At 44.4% G+C, this 18,403-nt stretch overlaps 1 protein-coding gene across 8 annotated transcripts in view; it reads left to right on the top strand.

Moving 5' to 3' along the window:
- The window catches only part of lima1a (LIM domain and actin binding 1a), a 164,380-nt gene that overhangs the window by 73,634 nt on the left and 72,343 nt on the right, over window positions 1-18,403 (top strand). For all 8 annotated transcript variants that reach the window (XM_072493968.1, XM_072493966.1, XM_072493970.1 and 5 more), the window contains 2 exons: window positions 1,915-2,048; window positions 9,616-9,661. In XM_072493968.1, coding sequence (XP_072350069.1) covers window positions 1,930-2,048; window positions 9,616-9,661 — 165 coding nt within the window. In that variant the 5' untranslated portion in view covers window positions 1,915-1,929. The remainder of the gene's footprint in view (window positions 1-1,914; window positions 2,049-9,615; window positions 9,662-18,403) is intronic.

Here is an 18,403-nt window from a genome sequence, read left to right on the forward strand (position 1 = left end):
CACCAAGCTGACCAGCCAAAATGTTTCCACTCCTATGTGCCCTGAAACTGCTTCTCTGCTCTGGCCCGGCATGGATTTTCCCTAGTCACTGGGGAAAGATAATGAATGGCTTTATAAAAAGTATCAAACATTAATTTCCTGGAGTTTTTAAAAAAAACGCTAGGATTTTTTGGTGAGCCCTACTGGGTGGGTCCTCATGACTGTGTGTACATTGCTTTGCAAAACTTCAGGTAGTACATGTCTGAACATGATTTCCTTTTAAGATTATAGAAGTTGCTTACTGCAAAGGGCAGTGTTTCACTTGTATCTGTGTTTTACATGTACTACTTTGACTAAATTGAGTGGGTGGGCTGAATTGAAACGTTTATTGGCCTCTTACCTCCTTTATCTGCTTCCAGTGAAAGAAAATGTCTTGTTTTTGTTTTAAACAGTAATTTGTAGGCATTGGTTGTATTTTCAATTGAATCCTTTGTTGCTCTACCAGATGAGGGATTGATTGCTTAATGTGTGACAGCCAGAGATCAACATGTTGAAATGTGCAGATATGATCCTAATAAATGGATGTACTCAACACTAAAAAATGTTAATGCTTCCAATTGCTGTAATACAAGTTATTAATACGCTCTGCTGAAAGTGCAGACTGGCAATCCAATTGTTGGACTTTTTATTTTTTTTTAAAATGTACAATATTTTGTTGCTATTGACCTAAATTAAATCCATAGCCAATCCAACCAATTTCCTCTCCTCTCCTCTTCCCTGCCCAAATAAAGAGTGTGGCACCAGGAATTTGGAGGAAGTCATACCCATGACCAATAACTCCTACATGCTCTGCAGTGTTAAGAGCAAATGGGTGCTTAATAGTAAATTTAGACAGAAATTTAAACCAGCTTGTGGTTGAGTGGTACAGGTGTTAAGAAATCAATTCATTCATGCCTGGTGTGTAGTTTGCACATTCTCCCTGTGTTTGCGTGGGTTTCGCCCCCACATCCCAAAGATGTGCAGGCTAGGTGGATTGGCCACACTAAATTGCCCCTTAATTGGAAAAATGAATTGGGTACTCTAAATTTTAAGGATGAAAAAAATTAATTCATGCCTGAAATTTCCTCCCCCAAGTATGCTTTCATGCTGACACTTGTTTAGGTTATAGTCCACGGAGTTTACAGTAAATCTGGTTCCTTCATGCTGGCAGTCGCCTTCAAGCCATATAAAAGCTGCCTGTGAATTTGCTGCCATGTACAAAGGAGCTGGAGTTAGCGTTTGCTTAGTGCAGGGTGTCTGCTCGCTCCCACTGGTTCACCTGGGGTCTGACCCAAACAAGTGGCACTTATTTTTTAAAATCTTTAACGAGTTCCCAATCATTTTTTTTTAAATTTAAAGAGTCAATTCATTTTTTCCAATTAAGGGGCAATTTAGCGTGGCCAATCCACCTACCCTGCACATCTTTGGGTTGTGGGGGTGAAACCCATGCAAACACTGGGAGAATGTGCAAACTCCACACGGACAGTGACCCAGAGCCGGGATCGAACCTGGGACCTCGGTGCCGTGAGACAGCAATGCTAACCACTGCGCCAGCGTGCTGCCCTGTGTTCCCAATCATAAGGACTCCTTCGAGGCCAGTATTTCCTCGAGGAGAGTGAATTTCTTTGGCTGTTGTTATTGCCCAAGAGACTGGTTACTAAAAGGGACAAAGCAGTAAACCTGAGAATATGTATTGTCTTGACTAGTAGCACAGTGGTTAGCATTGTTGCTTCACAGTGCCAGGGACCCAGGTTTGATTCCTGGCTTGGGTCACTGTCTGTGCAAGCTGTTGGTGTAACCACTTTGCACATGACAATCAATTTTTTTCCCCCTCTGTTGTCTTGTTGGTATAGCAGTATCAGAAATGTATTTCATTACACACTCTTTTTTATGCAGGCAAACCTAGAGGGCATGGAGCGATCACCATTCAGCAGGGGGCAATGGACCTCTCAATCCCTGAGGATTACTGCCAAAGAGCTGTCTATAGTTAATAAAAGGGGCACAGCAGCCCTCAGGGAACGTTTTTCTAAGTAAGTACATTCTACTTTCACTGTGATAAATAAGCTTTTTAGGTATACAAAAGGCTGTCTGTCTCTTATCTTGTGTGCCATGTGACATTTTTGTATTTTGGCCATCTTGGGAGTCTGGTTGGTGGATTGGGTTAACACCAATTTGAACCCACAGTCTTAACTGAAGGGGCGCTGTGGGGCGGCATAGTGATGGTGGTTAGCATTGCTGCTCACTACCAGTGACCTGGGTTTGATTCCGACCTCGGCTGACTGACTATGTGGAGCATGCACATTCTCCCCATGCCTGCGTGGGTTTTCTCTGGGTGCTCCGGTTTCCTCCCATAGTCCAAAGATAAGGAAACGGTGAGGTGGGTAGGGGAGTGGACCTGGGTAGAGTGTGCTTTCAGAGGGTCAGTGTAGACTTGATGGGCTGAATGGTCTCCTGCACTGAGAGTTCTGTGGATATATGAATGATTTCATGAAGAATTTACTTAAACGTAACAAAACTCACATCTGTAGTGGGTAAAGTCTTGGAGGGGATTATAAGAGACGAGATTTATAATCATCTAGATAGGAATAATATGATCAGGGATAGTCAGCATGGCTTTGTGAAGGGTAGGTCATGCCTCACAAACCTTACTGAGTTCTTTGAGAAGGTGACTGAACAGGTAGACGAGGGTAGAGCAGTTGATGTGGTGTATATGGATTTCAGCAAAGCGTTTGATAAGGTTCCCCACGGTAGGCTATTGCAGAAAATACGGAGGCTGGGGATTGAGGGTGATTTAGAGATGTGGATCAGAAATTGGCTAGCTGAAAGAAGACAGAGGGTGGTGGTTGATGGGAAATGTTCAGAATGGAGTTCAGTCACAAGTGGAGTACCACAAGGATCTGTTCTGGGGCCGTTGCTGTTTGTCATTTTTATCAATGACCTAGAGGAAGGCGCAGAAGGGTGGGTGAGTAAATTTGCAGACGATACTAAAGTCGGTGGTGTTGTCGATAGTGTGGAAGGATGTAGCAGGTTACAGAGGGATATAGATAAGCTGCAGAGCTGGGCTGAGAGGTGGCAAATGGAGTTTAATGTAGAGAAGTGTGAGGTGATTCACTTTGGAAGGAATAACAGGAATGCGGAATATTTGGCTAATGGTAAAGTTCTTGAAAGTGTGGATGAGCAGAGGGATCTAGGTGTCCATGTACATAGATCCCTGAAAGTTGCCACCCAGGTTGATAGGGTTGTGAAGAAGGCCTATGGAGTGTTGGCCTTTATTGGTAGAGGGATTGAGTTCCGGAGTCGGGAGGTCATGTTGCAGCTGTACAGAACTCTGGTACGGCCGCATTTGGAGTATTGCGTACAGTTCTGGTCACCGCATTATAGGAAGGACGTGGAGGCTTTGGAGCGGGTGCAGAGGAGATTTACCAGGATGTTGCCTGGTATGGAGGGAAAATCTTATGAGGAAAGGCTGATGGACTTGAGGTTGTTTTCGTTGGAGAGAAGAAGGTTAAGAGCAGACTTAATAGAGGCATACAAAATGATCAGGGGGTTGGATAGGGTGGACAGTGAGAGCCTTCTCCTGCGGATGGAAATGGCTGGCACGAGGGGACATAACCTTAGACTGAGGGGTAATAGATATAGGACAGAGGTCAGAGGTAGGTTCTTTACGCAAAGGGTAGTGAGGCCGTGGAATGCCCTACCTGCAACAGTAGTGAACTCGCCAACATTGAGGGCATTTAAAAGTTTATTGGATAAACATATGGATGATAATGGCATAGTGTAGGTTAGATGGCTTTTGTTTCGGTGCAACATCGTGGGCCGAAGGGCCTGTACTGCGCTGTATCGTTAGGGCCTGTACTGCACTGTATCGTTCTATTTGGTGGCTCCCGCTCTGGCTGGACTTTTGGACCTTCTCTCCCCCCCTGATATTTTTGTGGTTTTGAGTACTGGCTTTGAAGGCGCAGATAATTTGGTAGACAGAAACGTGACTGTCTTGACCCGATTAAAGGAATTGATTGATAGGCTGGATGCCCAGGGTCGGACGATTCAGAAGCTGGAGAAAGCACTGGCGGACCAGGAGGAGCACCAAACGGTGGTAGAGCTGGAGGTGGGGATGTTGAAGAATCAGCAAAAGAGGCTGCTGGAGAATAGAGCTCGCCGGCAGAACTTAAGAATTGTCGGTCTCCCAGAAGGGGCTGAGGGGTCTGATGCTGGCGCGTTTGTGGCGAATATATTTCAGAAGCGTCTGGGGGAGGGGGCTTTTCATTGACTGTTGGAGGTGTACAGGGCGATGGCGAGGAAGCCACGCTGGGGCCGGGGGACCCCGCACAAGTTGGTTTAGGGGAGGGGAGTAAGGGAACAATAGGTGGGAGACTTCTTGGTGCCGGAGGAGAGGGCCACCAGGGTAGCTGGGTGAGCTAGTCTACAGAAGCAGCACAGTGCGGGGGGGTTGGGGGGGGGGGGGGGTGTATATGATCAATATATCGCAGGGGTTAGGTTATGGGGGGGGCGGTGGGTGAGGGGAGTTACTCTGCTGATGAGGGAGGGATTAGGATTTGGGACAGAGGAGGTTGGGGGTGGGGGCTGCCTGGAGGCGTGGCGTATGGCCAGGAGGTGGGCCCTGGAAAGGGGATGGCTGATCTTCCCGGGGGGGTTGGGGGGGGGGGGGGCACGGTGCCCCCCAACTAGGCTGATCACTTAGAACATTATAGGGTTGAATGGGCCGGTTAAGAGGGCGCGTGTGTTCACGCATCTGAGGGCTCTGAAGGTGGACGTGGTAACGTTGCAGGAGCGACACCTGAAAGTGGCGGATCAAGTCAGGCTAAGGAAGGGGTGGGTCAGTCGGGTCTTTCATTCGGGACTGGACACCAAGACCAGAGGGGTGGCTATTTTAATCAATAAGCGGGTGCAATTTCAGGTGGGCAGTCTAGTCATGGTGAGCGGTAAGCTGGAGGGGAGGAAGGTAGTCTTGGTTAACGTGTACGTTCCAAACTGGGACGATGTAGAATTCATAGAGGGCGTGTAGGTTAGATGGCTTTTGTTTCGGTGCAACATCGTGGGCCGAAGGGCCTGTACTGCGCTGTATTGTTATATGTTCTATGTTCTAAAAACTTTCTTAAGTGTGAAGATTTTGATAGAGTTGATCCCATTGATGTTGCCAGCTAATGTAATTAATAAATGCTTGTATGGTGCCTTGGGACACTTTATAAAAATTTAAAAAAATAGCCTCTGCTCAAGCAATAATGACTGGAGCAACGTATTGTTTTACATATTCACAAGACTGACTTGGACCTTTCAGAAGTTGACTGATTGCCTTCAAGCATCAGGGCTACACTTATGGATATTTATTCAGTTAACTAAAGAGACTGGAACCAGGGTTCAATTCCGGCCTTGGTTGACTGTCTTGTGTGGAGTATGCATGTTCTCCCCATGTCTGCATGGCTTTCCTCTCAGTCCAAAGATGTGCCGGTTAGGTGGATTGGCCATGCTAAATTGCCCCTTAGTGTCCAAAGGTTAGCTCGGGTTACAGGGATACGGCGGGGGATTGGGCCGGGGGATTGGGCTCTTTCGTAGGGTTGGTGCAGACTTGATGGGCGAATGGCCTCCTTCGCACTGTGGGGATTGTATGATGAAGGATGCAGTTGTCCCAAATACACTTGAGAATAGCCTCAACCCAGGTCCTAGTGGCCATGTGTCTGCATCGACAATTCTGCACCACGTTGCCACCCATATGCATAGCTGTATTGAAAAGTATACTGTTCTCCGCACGTGGGGAAATTTGAGCTTTACTGCCTAACCTTTTCTCCATCTTGATGGGGTGTAAAAAAGGTAGCATTGTCCCATTGAGAAGAATGCTATACACCACACCATCACCAAGATAATAGTTGGATGCTTCCTTTTTGAGCATCCATTTGTTTTAAAACACAATGCAACATAGAATGTGCCTGGTGTCTAAGCTTGTATGCAACATGTACCCTGTTCCGATATTGAAATGGATTTTGGCAATTTTTCTTGCAATGAAATTCCTGTTGTACATTGCCCTTTAAGAAATTATTGATCCCTGAAACAGTAGACTTTTGTTTCATGAAACTATATCAATGTCATGTTACGATCTCCATGGAGACCATTAATGTTTAAAGAGAAATTTGAACACCCAGTGATTGACTGAAATAAGCTTGTGTTTTTAAACAAAAACTTTATATAAAAAAAATTAAAAGGAAGCGCTACAAATTTAACACTTGTCTTAAATAATTCTTTATCCTCAAAGCAGAATAAAACACAACCACACGCTAAAATCCTCAACTGAACCTTTCCCTTTCTCTTTCCACTTTGACCCCTGCAGAAAGTGGCTACTTATCTGGCCCTTCACTTCCTTGGGACCAACTCCAATTTTATCCACAGCTGCCTTGTAAAGTCTGGGACTTTTTAGCTCAAGCCTGAGCGTCGCTCACAATTCCTGCTCAGTGACCTTAACAAAAAAATTAGAAACACCCCTGGTTTCTAATATCTCTGTTGTCCTGTCTTGCAGCTGTTCCACATCTCTTTGCAAATTCCTTTCTCTGCTGCCTTCTCCAAGCTTGGAGCTAGAGAAAGAAATATTCCTGACTCTTTTCCCTGCCACAAACGCCCAAGTAAACTTGAGCTCCCACCCGCATGATGAACAGTGAAGTTAGTATTTAGTTCTAAGGTGGAGGCCCCCCCCCTGAGTTGCAACTGTCTCTACCTGTTCCCAAACGGAACAGCTGACTGCTTCTGTGAGCAAACACACAAACAGATAAATTCCACCAAAAATGGCTTTGCAACTGATCTCCATGACAACACTGCATACGTTGGAATGTCCCAAACAGAAATGCAAACTCATTATTGTAGCTTCGAAACCACCTTTTTGAGGGCGGCACGTGGCGCAGTGGTTAGCACTAGGACTGCGGTGCCGAGGACCCGGGTTCGAATTCCGGCCCTGGGTCACTGTCCGTGGGGAGTTTGCATATTCTCCCCATGTCTGCGTGGGTCTCACCCCCATGTGCATGTTAGGTGAATTGGCCACGCTAAATTGCCCCTTAATTGGAAAAGAAAATAATTGGGTACTCTAAAATTTTTTTTTTTTTTTTAAAACAACCCTTTTGATTCTGTGGCTGGTATTACTAATTTGTATCTCAATTAAGTTTATAACCCTTTCTCCAGACTTGCTAGTCCCACCAAGGAACTCTCTTGTTTACCAACTGTTTTTAGCTTCTTTTCATCTGGAAACTACATAAATAATTTAATTATTTTATTGAGAAAGTGTAGACCTTCGCTTTATTAAGTTTTCTCACTTCCAATCCTGTCCTCGTTAAATAAACACTCCGACCTGAGGTAATTACAATTTGTTCCTCAACCAAATGTTTCCATTTACCTTGCGTTTAACACTTTCATCACCACATTGTATTACTAAAACACATGAATTATGGAATCGGATATTCAGTCATTGGGTTTCTAAAACAGTTAACCATGGCCATCCCCACCTGTGTTTTTTAAAAAATTCTATGCCTTTATTTTCCCTCTTTTCCCCTCCACTCCCTGAAGGTGTTGGCTCCCATGCGACAATTGGCCATTAATATCCTGTTCTGTTATTCATGGATTAAAACCGCTTCTTCCCCGCTGTTACCAGACTCCTGAAAGACCCTCCTTTTGGGCTGAACTGTTCTCTTCACACACCTTCTCTACTGAGTAGTACTGCACTCCTGGCTGCTTCACCCGATGCCTGTATTTATGCATGTCCTATGTTTTTTCATGCATGGAACAGTCTGGACTGTGTACGCAGAACAGTACTTTTCACTCTACCTCGGTACACTTGGCAATACATCAAATCCAATCCATAATTGGACTGTGGATGGCAGACCTTTTGTTGCCTAATGTTGTTTCTCACCCCGATAGAATCATAGAATTTACAGTGCAGAAGGAGGCCCTTTGGCCCATTGAGTCTGCACCGACCCTTGGAAAGAGCACCCCACTTGAGTCTATCCCATCCCCGTAACCCCACCTAATTTGGACACTAAGGGCAATTGATCATGGCCAATCCACCTAACCTGCACATCTTTGGACTATGGGAGAAAACTGGAGCACCCAGAGGAAAGCACAGACTGGCATCTTCCTGGTGACTACCTCCGCTAAGTTTTTTCGGAAGCTGAGCAAACTTTGGTTACTGATCAGCATTAGAGCAGTCTACTGCTTGATTAGACATAAGAATGGCCATAATGCGAATTTTCTCTCCTTTTTTGAATTCTTCCAAGAACTTGGGTTTTAATAAAGATATATGAATTTTCAAACCATTTAGAGGTGAATTGTGAAAAGCACTCAGTACAAATAATACATTTTAACTTTCCAAAAGTTTTCAGCCAGAGAGAATACTTTGAGCTGTATAAGATTGATTTAATTAAATTGGGTATGGGCACTTTATTGTTTCATGTATTTTCACTGGGTAGTTTATTGATGATCCCTCTGATATAAATAAGTCTGGTGACCGTACTGATTAATGTGTGCAGGGAGAAGTGAGAATTTTTTTGGGGGGCAAAAGCTAATTTTAAAAACGTTGCTCTAATTCCATGCTTTGTATCCAATCCGACATTCGGCATGCTTTTACATGTACTGTACTGGCAGTTCCTCAACCAATTATCCTTTGTCACAAGGCCTTGGAAAGCAAATGTCAGGGGACACCATGACAGAGCTTGGTGTGATCCCTGGTATAAAATTGTACCCCTGTGGTTAATAGCAGCTGGAACATAAAATATACAGTACAGAGCACTGGGACTACGGCGCTGAGGACCCGGGTTCGAATCCCGGCCCTGGGTCACTGTCCGTGTGGAGTTTGCACGTTCTCCCCGGGTCTATGTGGGCTTCACCCCCACAACAAAGATGTGCTGGTTAGGTGGATTGGCCACGCTAAATTGCCCCCTTAATTGGGGGGAAAAAAAGAAATATAATTAGGTACTCTAAATTTATTGTTAAAAAAAATATGCAGTGCAGAAGGAGGCCATTCGGCCCATCGGATCTGCACCAGCCCTTTGAAAGAGCAGCCTACTTGAGCCCATGCCTCCACCCTATCCCCGTAACCCAGTAACCCCACCTAACCTTTTGGACACGAAGGGGCACTCTAGCATGGCCAATCCACCGAACCTACACATCTTTGGACTGTTGAGAGGAAACCCATGCAAACACGGAAAACGTGCAAACTCCACACAGTCACTCGAGACTGGAATTAATCCCGGGTTCCTGGAGCTGTGAGGCAGCAGTGCTAACCATTGTGCCCAAACCTGAATTTGTTTCCTCCGTTCCAAAGTCCAGAGAGACAGAAGGCCAATTGTAGCAATCCTTCATCGAGAAGCATAGAGCAGCACTTTGGGATCTCTCCCCCGGTTTTCTTCTCTTTCCTCGCCCCCTTGCAGTTGTACTCAAAATGACTGTCAAAATCTAGATGGAAGACTGCGAAGGGGCTCTGAAGCATCATAGTGTGCCTATTGTTTTTGAGCAAACAGGCTCACCTCACTAATGAATGGTCATCCTGATGTGTCAAAATTCTCCCTTGTATAATTCATATTTAATCCCAGTCTCTTGTGCCCTCAGGTACCAGAAGGCAGCAGAGGAAGCAAACAGTGAACGGAAAAAAGGGGTAGGCACATCTTCAGATTACTTAAGTGGTTTATTTTTGCTGCTTTGCACATGCAGAGGATGTACAGTGAAATGGATCTGCTCAATGAACACTTGGCACCCAAAAATACATGCATGCTTTTGAAATGTAGTGAGTTTTTTATGCCCTTGTGTGTGCTCTTGCTAATCAAGAATTATAGTGTGCATGATCAGTAAGTGGTTTTTCAGTTTCATTCTTTTTTTTAAATTTTCCCAATTAAGGGGCAATTTAGCGTGGCCAATCCACCTATCCTGCACATCTTTGGGTTGTGGGGGCGAAACCCACGCAGACGCAGGGAGAATGTGCAATCTCCACACGGACAGCAGTGCTAACCGCTGCGCCACTTGTGACGCCCTAGAATTTGTTCTAGACTTTGAGTCGGTTAGTTTCCCCAGAGCATCTACTTGTCGAATTTATTTGCATTGGCCCAAGGAGAATAATTCACAATGGTTGTTAATTGGGTTATGCTATTGAAGGACAATGATGTGGGGTTGAGTTAAAATAAAAACTGCCTGAAGCCATGGGGAAATGGTAAATGTAGTTTGCACAACTGTTGGAAATGAGTGATGTTTCACTCACCCTTGTGCTGTGCAAGCAGGACCTATTCCCTCATTGAACTGAGAACTTGTGTTGCCTGGCAGCATTGTGCAGTTCTCGCACCTTGCTCTCTGCCACATCTTGCATCTCTGTTTCTCTCCTCAACAGACCAAAGGATTGAAATTCCGGCACAGCACCTTTTTTATGATCAATATGATGGATCCCCGACCAGGTGCTGGAATGTGGCGATTAGGGGCTTTTCACAGTAACTTCATTGAAGCCTACTTGTGACAATAAGTGATTTTCATTTAATTTCATCTATAAATACAGGAAACCAAACCCAAAAGGCCATTGTCATGCATGCACGGTTGTATACCGATGACTGGCCTGCATTAATGGCCATCATATTTATAGGCAGTGAAGCACATGCATGGTCGTCACTGGCAGCAGGAGGAGAGAATGTTTTTTTCATAGAATTTACAGTGCAGAAGGAGGCCATTCGGCCCATCGAGTCTGCACCGGCTCTTGGAAAGAGCACCCTACCGAAGCCCACACCTCCACCCTATCCCCATAACCCCTTAACCCAGTAACCACACCCAACACTAAGGGCAATTTTGGACACTAAGGCCAATTTAACATGGCCAATCCACCTAACCTGCACATCTTTGGACTGTGGGAGGAAACCGGAGCACCCGGAGGAAACCCACGCACACACGGGGAGGACGTGCAGACTCCGCACAGACAGTGACCCAAGCCAGGAATCGAACCTGGGACCCTGGAGCTGTGAAGCAATTGTGCTATCCACTATGCTACCGTGCTGCCCCATGTTGTGATTTCTATCCTGGGCTGACGGTGATGGATTTTGAAAGCTCCTTTTACAGGAGTTAGAAGGGAAGAATTTGTAGACTGGAAACTAAAATCTTATTCCTGTGGGATTTATTTTTCCCTAGTCACTCTGGTGAGTGTTTCTAAACTCTTACTGTTCCAGTAATGGATTGTAGGCTGCTGAGACAGAGAGTTTTGAATCACTCCCCAATATGACTATAGTAAAATATCCCACGAGAGAAGGATTTTAGTTTCCTGTCTGCAATTCGTTCCATCCCCTTCTGCCACTCTTGAGAGGCTTCAGGTTCCAGCGGTGACGTTATTGGATTTCTGCGCATGTGCAGATGGGTATCAATGGCCATCTTGTGCACCCATATTGCTTGGTAGGAAATAGTGAACCCAAAAATGGGCCAACAATGAGTAGCCCTATTTTGTAATCAGCATCCAATGCAGAGGAGCTGAACTATAATTAACTGCCTTCTCGTACAAGTAATTACTGGCCACAAAAGTTCCTCCAGAGATGGATTCTACGCTAATTGGTAGCCTTGAAATTATCAAAATAATTTGCAGAAGCTAAACTTCCTTGTTACAAATAAGGTCAGAAAAATGAAAAGGCAACTTGTCATCTCAATGAGGTGATACTTCAGGGTGCTCCATTGCAGAGGGATCTTGGGGTCCTCATTCATGGAAAACTAGCATGCAGGTACAGCAGATAATAAAGAAAGCGAATGGAATGTTGGTAAGGAAGTGTTGTTGCAACTCTACAAGGCATTGGTGAGACCACACCTGGAGTATTGTGCACAGTTTTGGTCCCCTTATTTGAGGAAAGATGTAATGGCATTGGAGGCAGTTCAGAAGAGGTTCACTAGATTGATCCCAGAGATGAGGTGTGTTGTATGAAGATAAATTGAACAGTTTAGGCCTATACTTTCTACAGTTTAGAATCCAGGGAGGTCAAATTGAGGTATACAAGATGTTGAAGGTATGGATAAAGTAGATGTGGAGTGGATGCTTCCTTTTGTGGGGCATTCCAGAACGAGCGGGCATAGCCTTAGGATAAGAGGTAGCAAATTTAAAACTGAGTTGAGGAGAAACTACTTCTCCCAAAGGGTTGTGAATCTGTGGAATTTGCTACCCGGAGTGCGGTGGATGCTGGGACAGTGAGTAAATTTAAGGAGGAGTTTGACAGAATTGTTGAAGGGTTATGGAGAATGGGCAGGATGATGGAGTTGAGGCCAGGATGAGATCAGCCATGATCAAATAAATGGCGGAGCAGACTTGATGGGCCAAATGGTCTAATTCTGCTCCTATATCTTCTGAGAAAATGAGACCCTCGTGGTGTGTTGAAGAGTAGGATTTTTCTTTCTCGATATATATTTTTTAGGAGGAAAAGTTTAAAATCTACACTGAAGGGAAAGAGTTTGGGGAGTTATATTTCTGATGCCAGTTCCTAAATTAGATCAGTGAGTAGCTAAGCCATGTAGACCAGGTGAATCCCAGATTTGAGCTATGCTGAGTTAATTGGTAGTATTTGGAGGTGCTACAATTGATCTCCAGCCTACTGAAATAGACGGGAGAAAATTGGCCAATACTCCTGCTGGCAGTCCAGTGTTAGTGTAATTATTTGATGAAGGTTCAATCGAAGCTTAATCTGCATATAGATTGGGCAAATCAAATTCGTCACGGAGGAGGAATTCCTGGAGTATATAAGAGGATGGTTTTCTGGAACAACAGGAACCAACTAGAGAACAGTCCATCCTAGACTGGGTACTGTGTAATGAGAACGGAATCATTGGCAATCTAGTCTTGGTGATGAGCAAACATAATGTGATAGCATTTTTCATCAAGATGAAGAGTGACTCACATACTTTCGCCCCCACAATCCAAAGATGTGGAGGGTGGATGGATTGGCCACGCTAAATTGACCCTTGATTGGAAAAAATGAATTGGGCACTCTAACTTTATTTATTTTTTAAAAAAAAGTTAAACTGGAAAGATGGCCAACCCATGGCTTACAACGGAAATTAGAGATGGCATTCTATCCAAGAAAGAAGCATACAAATTGGCCAAGAAAAGCAACAGGTCTGCGGATTGGGAGCAGTTTACAATTCAGCAAAGGAGGACCAAGGGATGAGTTAACAAGGGGAAATAGAGTAAGAGAGCAAGCTTGCAGGGAACATAAAACTGACAAAGTTTCTATAAATTCATAAGACATAGGAGCAGAATTAGACCCCATCGGGTCTGCTCCGCCATTTGACCTTGGCTAATTTGGGTCCCTCGGCGATTCACCCGTTGTGTTCGGTTCTGTGCCAGGCGCAACGGGGTCGCTGAATTCCGCCCTAATAGTTTAATTTCTTGATTTTAGATTCTAAAAATGTTTGCTTAAAAGATTAGAGAAGCACAAAAGTAGAAAACTGTTGGGAAATTGCATGGTTTAATAAGTAACAATTTTTTTAAAATGAAGAATTTCTAAGTGAAAGTGGTTGGGAAGTGCAAAATGATGACCCTAGTTCAGGTCGGTCATGCTTCCGTTTAACACAAGCTTCCCTTTCTCCCACATAGCTATACACCCTTGAAAAATTAATCCATCAAAGGATCTTTTAGTTCCTGTTAAATGCAAATAGTTTTTGTCTGGCCTTCTGTTGAATTCATGGGTTATGTGGCTGTTTGGATTTGAAGAGTTAAATTTCTGAGGTGGGTCTCAATCCCAGTTTATCCAATAATCCTTTTTAATTCCTACAGGTTTTATCAGGCTATTTTTCTCTTTCAAACTGTACGGTAAAATAAAAGGAGTATAAGCACCTGGTGTTAATGAATTGCAAGCAGGTACAGTTGTTGCTAATGTTCAATTCTAAATTTGTTTACCATTTTGAGGATTATGTTTAGGAGATAGCTTCAAGTAATCTGTCTAATTTTAATTAATCAAGTAGCAATGACAGCAGCTACTGGGGCTACCTTTGTTCTTCCTGTCTATAGGCATTAAAAAAAAAAGGAATGTCAAGCTTAATTCATAATTTAATAAACAAGACATGTCTAGGTTGAACTGTTGCAATAAGCGAAAAACTGGGTATCCTTCAGTCACCATGTTATTATTGTTTAAGAATGTAGTATTGGAAACCAGTAAGCAAAGCCAAATGATAGTGTCTATAAGAACTGAAGTTTTAGTATTTTGATGAGGATATGTCTGGTGCGATCGAATGGCCACACTGCGCCCAAAATGCAGCGCGGCCGATAGAAACCATGAGACCCCGCTCCTGGGATCTACCAGGCTTGCAACAACTCTCCAGAATTAACACGGTCTCGAGATGTTGCGATGCCTGCCAATTGTAGGCAAATCTGCGTATTGAAGCGAGACTACTCGTCTCGCTGTTCATTTTCCCAATGTACCCGAGGCATTGGGATCTATCCCCTTTGCATCGGAGACCTCAGGCGAGCGCTGTTCAGTTCTGGTCTCCACAAACTGGGATCAGATGCAATGGCACTCGTATGAGTCTCCCAGAGGATTGGAGGCCCCTAGGTACATGCCCTTTGGGCAGGATGGTATCCTGGCACTGCTGGTGGCACCCTGGCAATGCCACCTGGGTGCCAGCCTGGCACTATTTTTGCGAAGTGACGATCCGGCCGGTGGTGCCCTGTGTGTGTATTCGGGAGTGTGGTGAGGGGGGTGGGGGGGGGGGAGCTGAGGCAGGGACTCTCCCATAGTGTTTTGGCGGTGGAGGGGATCGTTTTGGGGGCTCCAGAGATCAGGACGCCATTTCAAAACCGATCTCTCACTACACTGAGGAGTTCCGGAGATCAGAGCTCCTCGGTGCATAAAATAAGGTTATTGTGCAGCCTTAGCCGCGCGTTCCCCGCTGAGGCCCCCTATCTAACCTGGGTGCCTTTTTCTAGCAGTGTGTTCCTTGACGCTGCCAGCACCGGAAAGCACGTGGCTAAACGGACTCGTTATGGGACTTTGTTCCCCAATTAGTTAAATCCAGTCCAGAGACGCTCCCTATACTATTGTGTCAATTTCTCATTTTCCCCAATTTATTGAAGTTGGGTTACCAAGGAGTTTCGGCAGCTGGAGAAGATGCAAACCAAACGGGCGGCGCAGTGGAACAGCGGTTGGCATTGCTGCCTCAGGCGCCGAGGTCCCAGGTTCAATCCTGGCCCCGGGTCACTGTCCGTGTGGAATTTGCACATTCTCCGAGTCTGGGTGGGTGTCACCCCCACAACCCAAAGATGTGCAGGGTCGATGGATTGGCCACACTAAATTGCCCCTTAATTGGAAAAATATATAATTGGCTACTCTAAATTTATTTTTTTTTAAAATACAAACCAAACGGAGAGGTTAGCATTGCTGCCTCACAGCACCGAGGTTCGGTTCTGGCTCTGGGTCACTGTCCATGTGGAGTTTGCACATTCTCCCTGTGTTCGCGTGGGTTTCGACCCCCACAACCCAAAAATATCAGCGTAGGTGGATTGGCCACGCTAAATTGTAGCACGGTAGCACAGTGGTTAGCGCTATGGCTTCACAGATCCAGGGTCCCAGGTTCGATTCCCAGTTAAGTCACTGTGTGGAGTCTGCACGTTCTCCCCGTGTATGCGTGAGTTTCCTCCGGGTGCTCTGGTTTCCTCCCACTAGTCCTGAAAGACTTGCTGATAGGTCATTTGGACATTCTGAATTCTCCCTCTGTGTACCCGAACAGGTGCCGGAATGTGGCGACTATGGGCTTTTCACAGTAACTTCATTGCAATGTAAGCCTACTTGTGACAATAAAGATTAGGGAAAAAAATTGCCCCTTCATGGGAAAAAATGAATTGGGTATTCTAAATTGTTTTATTTTTTAAAAAGATACAAACCAAACATAATCCAATTGAAAGCTGGAATACATGCAAGGGCTAAATGACCTACTCCTGTTCTGGTTCTCTTGTTGCCAGGTATGGTTCCAGACTTCCAAGATGCATTTTAATTCTGGCTGAATTAATTCTGCTGGAAAGTGTGTTGGATTATTGGTGAGAACAGCATTGATTGGTTATGATCCCCCTATCCTTCAAATATCTGTTGCATAAAGGGTACCATTTGGCTGATTATATGGAGGATGGTAATGGAAATGTACCCTTCATGAGTCTTGCTTTCTGAATAGGATGAAAGAGCTGTTTCTCCATCTTAAATAGCTAAGATCAACAGATAGTGATGGAGAGAAAATTGCTGTGTGTCTGCAATCTATCACCCGACTCTACCAGACATAAATACATGTCCCAACATATCCATGATGTCATTGACTTATGTCAGTGGCTTTACTGTTCCACTTGACCAACTCTGCTCAATTAACAGGCTTTGCTGGTTGAAGCCTGCTGTGTTAAGACCGTGCTTACTGTATGTCTATTATGTAAACTATGTGATGACAGGAAATGAGTAACCGGCCATAAAGCATAGCTGTAACAAGTAAACTTTACATCTACAAGATGCTCTGGGATTATGCCAGTTTGAATTTGTTGTTTGCGATATTTTTCAGCTATAGATGACTCTTGTGTAATGTTACTAAGACTCTGTGTGACTGCTGGTATAGCCTGCATAGGCTATGAAATCCTTTGCATTACATCAGGCAAATTTAAAGGAAAACTTTTGGGTGAAAAACTAGTTTTGTTTTGTATAAAATCCTTTCAAAGCCAGACAAAGGATTCAAGCAAGAAGCTTGCTGAGGAGTTTGAGAAACAATGTACAACATTGTTGGAGCAGGAGGCATAAGGAGTTTATGGTCGACTAGTATTTTTGCAGTGAGGGTTAGCATACTTATAAAGATTCATCGGGCAAGCTGTGGCAAGAGCAGATTTTGAAGCCTGGCCAGGGTATTCTACATTTTGGGTTCATTATTCCCTGGAATGTTGCACAGCATAAAATTAGTTGTGTAAAATGAATTCTGTTTGATAGAAGTAGATGATTTTTAATGGGGGTATGTAATGGCAGATATCCTTGCCCATGTCGGGGGGGTGGATGTTGCTGAGGCCAAATGTGCCTTTTTGCTGTTGCAGCTAACTTGACAAACTGAGATTTGGCCCTTGCACAGCTCTCTACTGCTATTTGGTATCTAATAGGGAAGGGAGAAAGTTCCCTTTGGCACAATTAGTCTTTTATGAAAGTAGTCATTTTTTGACAGTTGGCATAGCTTGCTGACCTTGTGTAGCCATTCTAAGTTTGAATATTACTGAAAAAAGACACTTTGTCGAAGCTTTTTGTCTTGCGCTCATCAGGGCAATTTGCAAGAATATCAACTGTTAAGGGAACAACAGTGATTGGTTGGCAAGTGGACTCTGGCAGAGATGCTGCCATGCAAAATGCGCCAGTTAACTGGTGACCGGTTAACTGCCAAGCTTTGTTTAAATTCAAACAGGTAGGTTGACTCTGGTCATTGCCGTGGGGATCTGGGGAATGAACCAGAAAATGGTTGTCGTCTATTTTCTTTTGTTGAAACAGGTGCAATTTGTGTACATGTTCTTTCTGTCTGCATAGAAAAGGGGGCCCTGTGTATTGATTTAAGTCATCACTTAACTAGTGCATTCTCTATGGCAAAACCTCTACCAATCAGAGTCCACTTGCAAACCAATTAGCACACTCTTCTCATGAAGTAGAAAATGTTGTTCCCTTAACATTTGGTATTCTTGTGATTATCCTGGTCAGTGCAAGGCTAAAAGTTTCGACAATGTATCTGTTTTCAGCAATACTGAAATCCTGTACTGCCAAACAACTATTCATTCAAAATTTGTTGTAAAGCTGTGCTCCTTTGTTTTGTAGTACTAGTGATGCATCAAAAGTGACCAACATATTCTGAACATTGTAGAAAGCAAGAATAGTTGATGTCAAATACACTTGATGCCACAGTATTTTCCTTCCCTTCCTCTTCCCTCAATTTTCCCAGCACCCTGTATAATTTTTAAAAATAAACTTGGAGTACCCAATTCATTTTTTCCAATTAAGGGGCAATTTGGCGTGGCCAGTCCACCTACCCTGCACATCTTTGGATTGTGCACATTCAACCCATGCAAACACTGGGAGAATGCGCAAACTCCACACAGCCAGTGACCCAGGGCCGGGATCGAACCTGGGATCTCGGCACCGTGAGGAAGCAGTGCTAACCACTGTGCCACCAAACTCTGTGTGGAGTTTGCACATTTTCCCCGTGTCTGCGTGGGTCTCACCCCCACAACCCAAAGATGTGCAGGTTAGGTGGATTGGCCATGCTAAATTGCCCCTTTAATTGGAAAAAGATTATTGGGTACTTCACAGGACTACACCATTAACATGCAAGGACAAAACAGCTTTTCAATTAGTGTTCTTAAAAATAAAGGAAGATCTTTGAGCTTTCCTATCTATTTCTA

Source organism: Scyliorhinus torazame, chromosome X (genome assembly GCF_047496885.1).
Source record: "Scyliorhinus torazame isolate Kashiwa2021f chromosome X, sScyTor2.1, whole genome shotgun sequence".
Taxonomy (NCBI): Eukaryota; Metazoa; Chordata; class Chondrichthyes; order Carcharhiniformes; family Scyliorhinidae; genus Scyliorhinus; species Scyliorhinus torazame.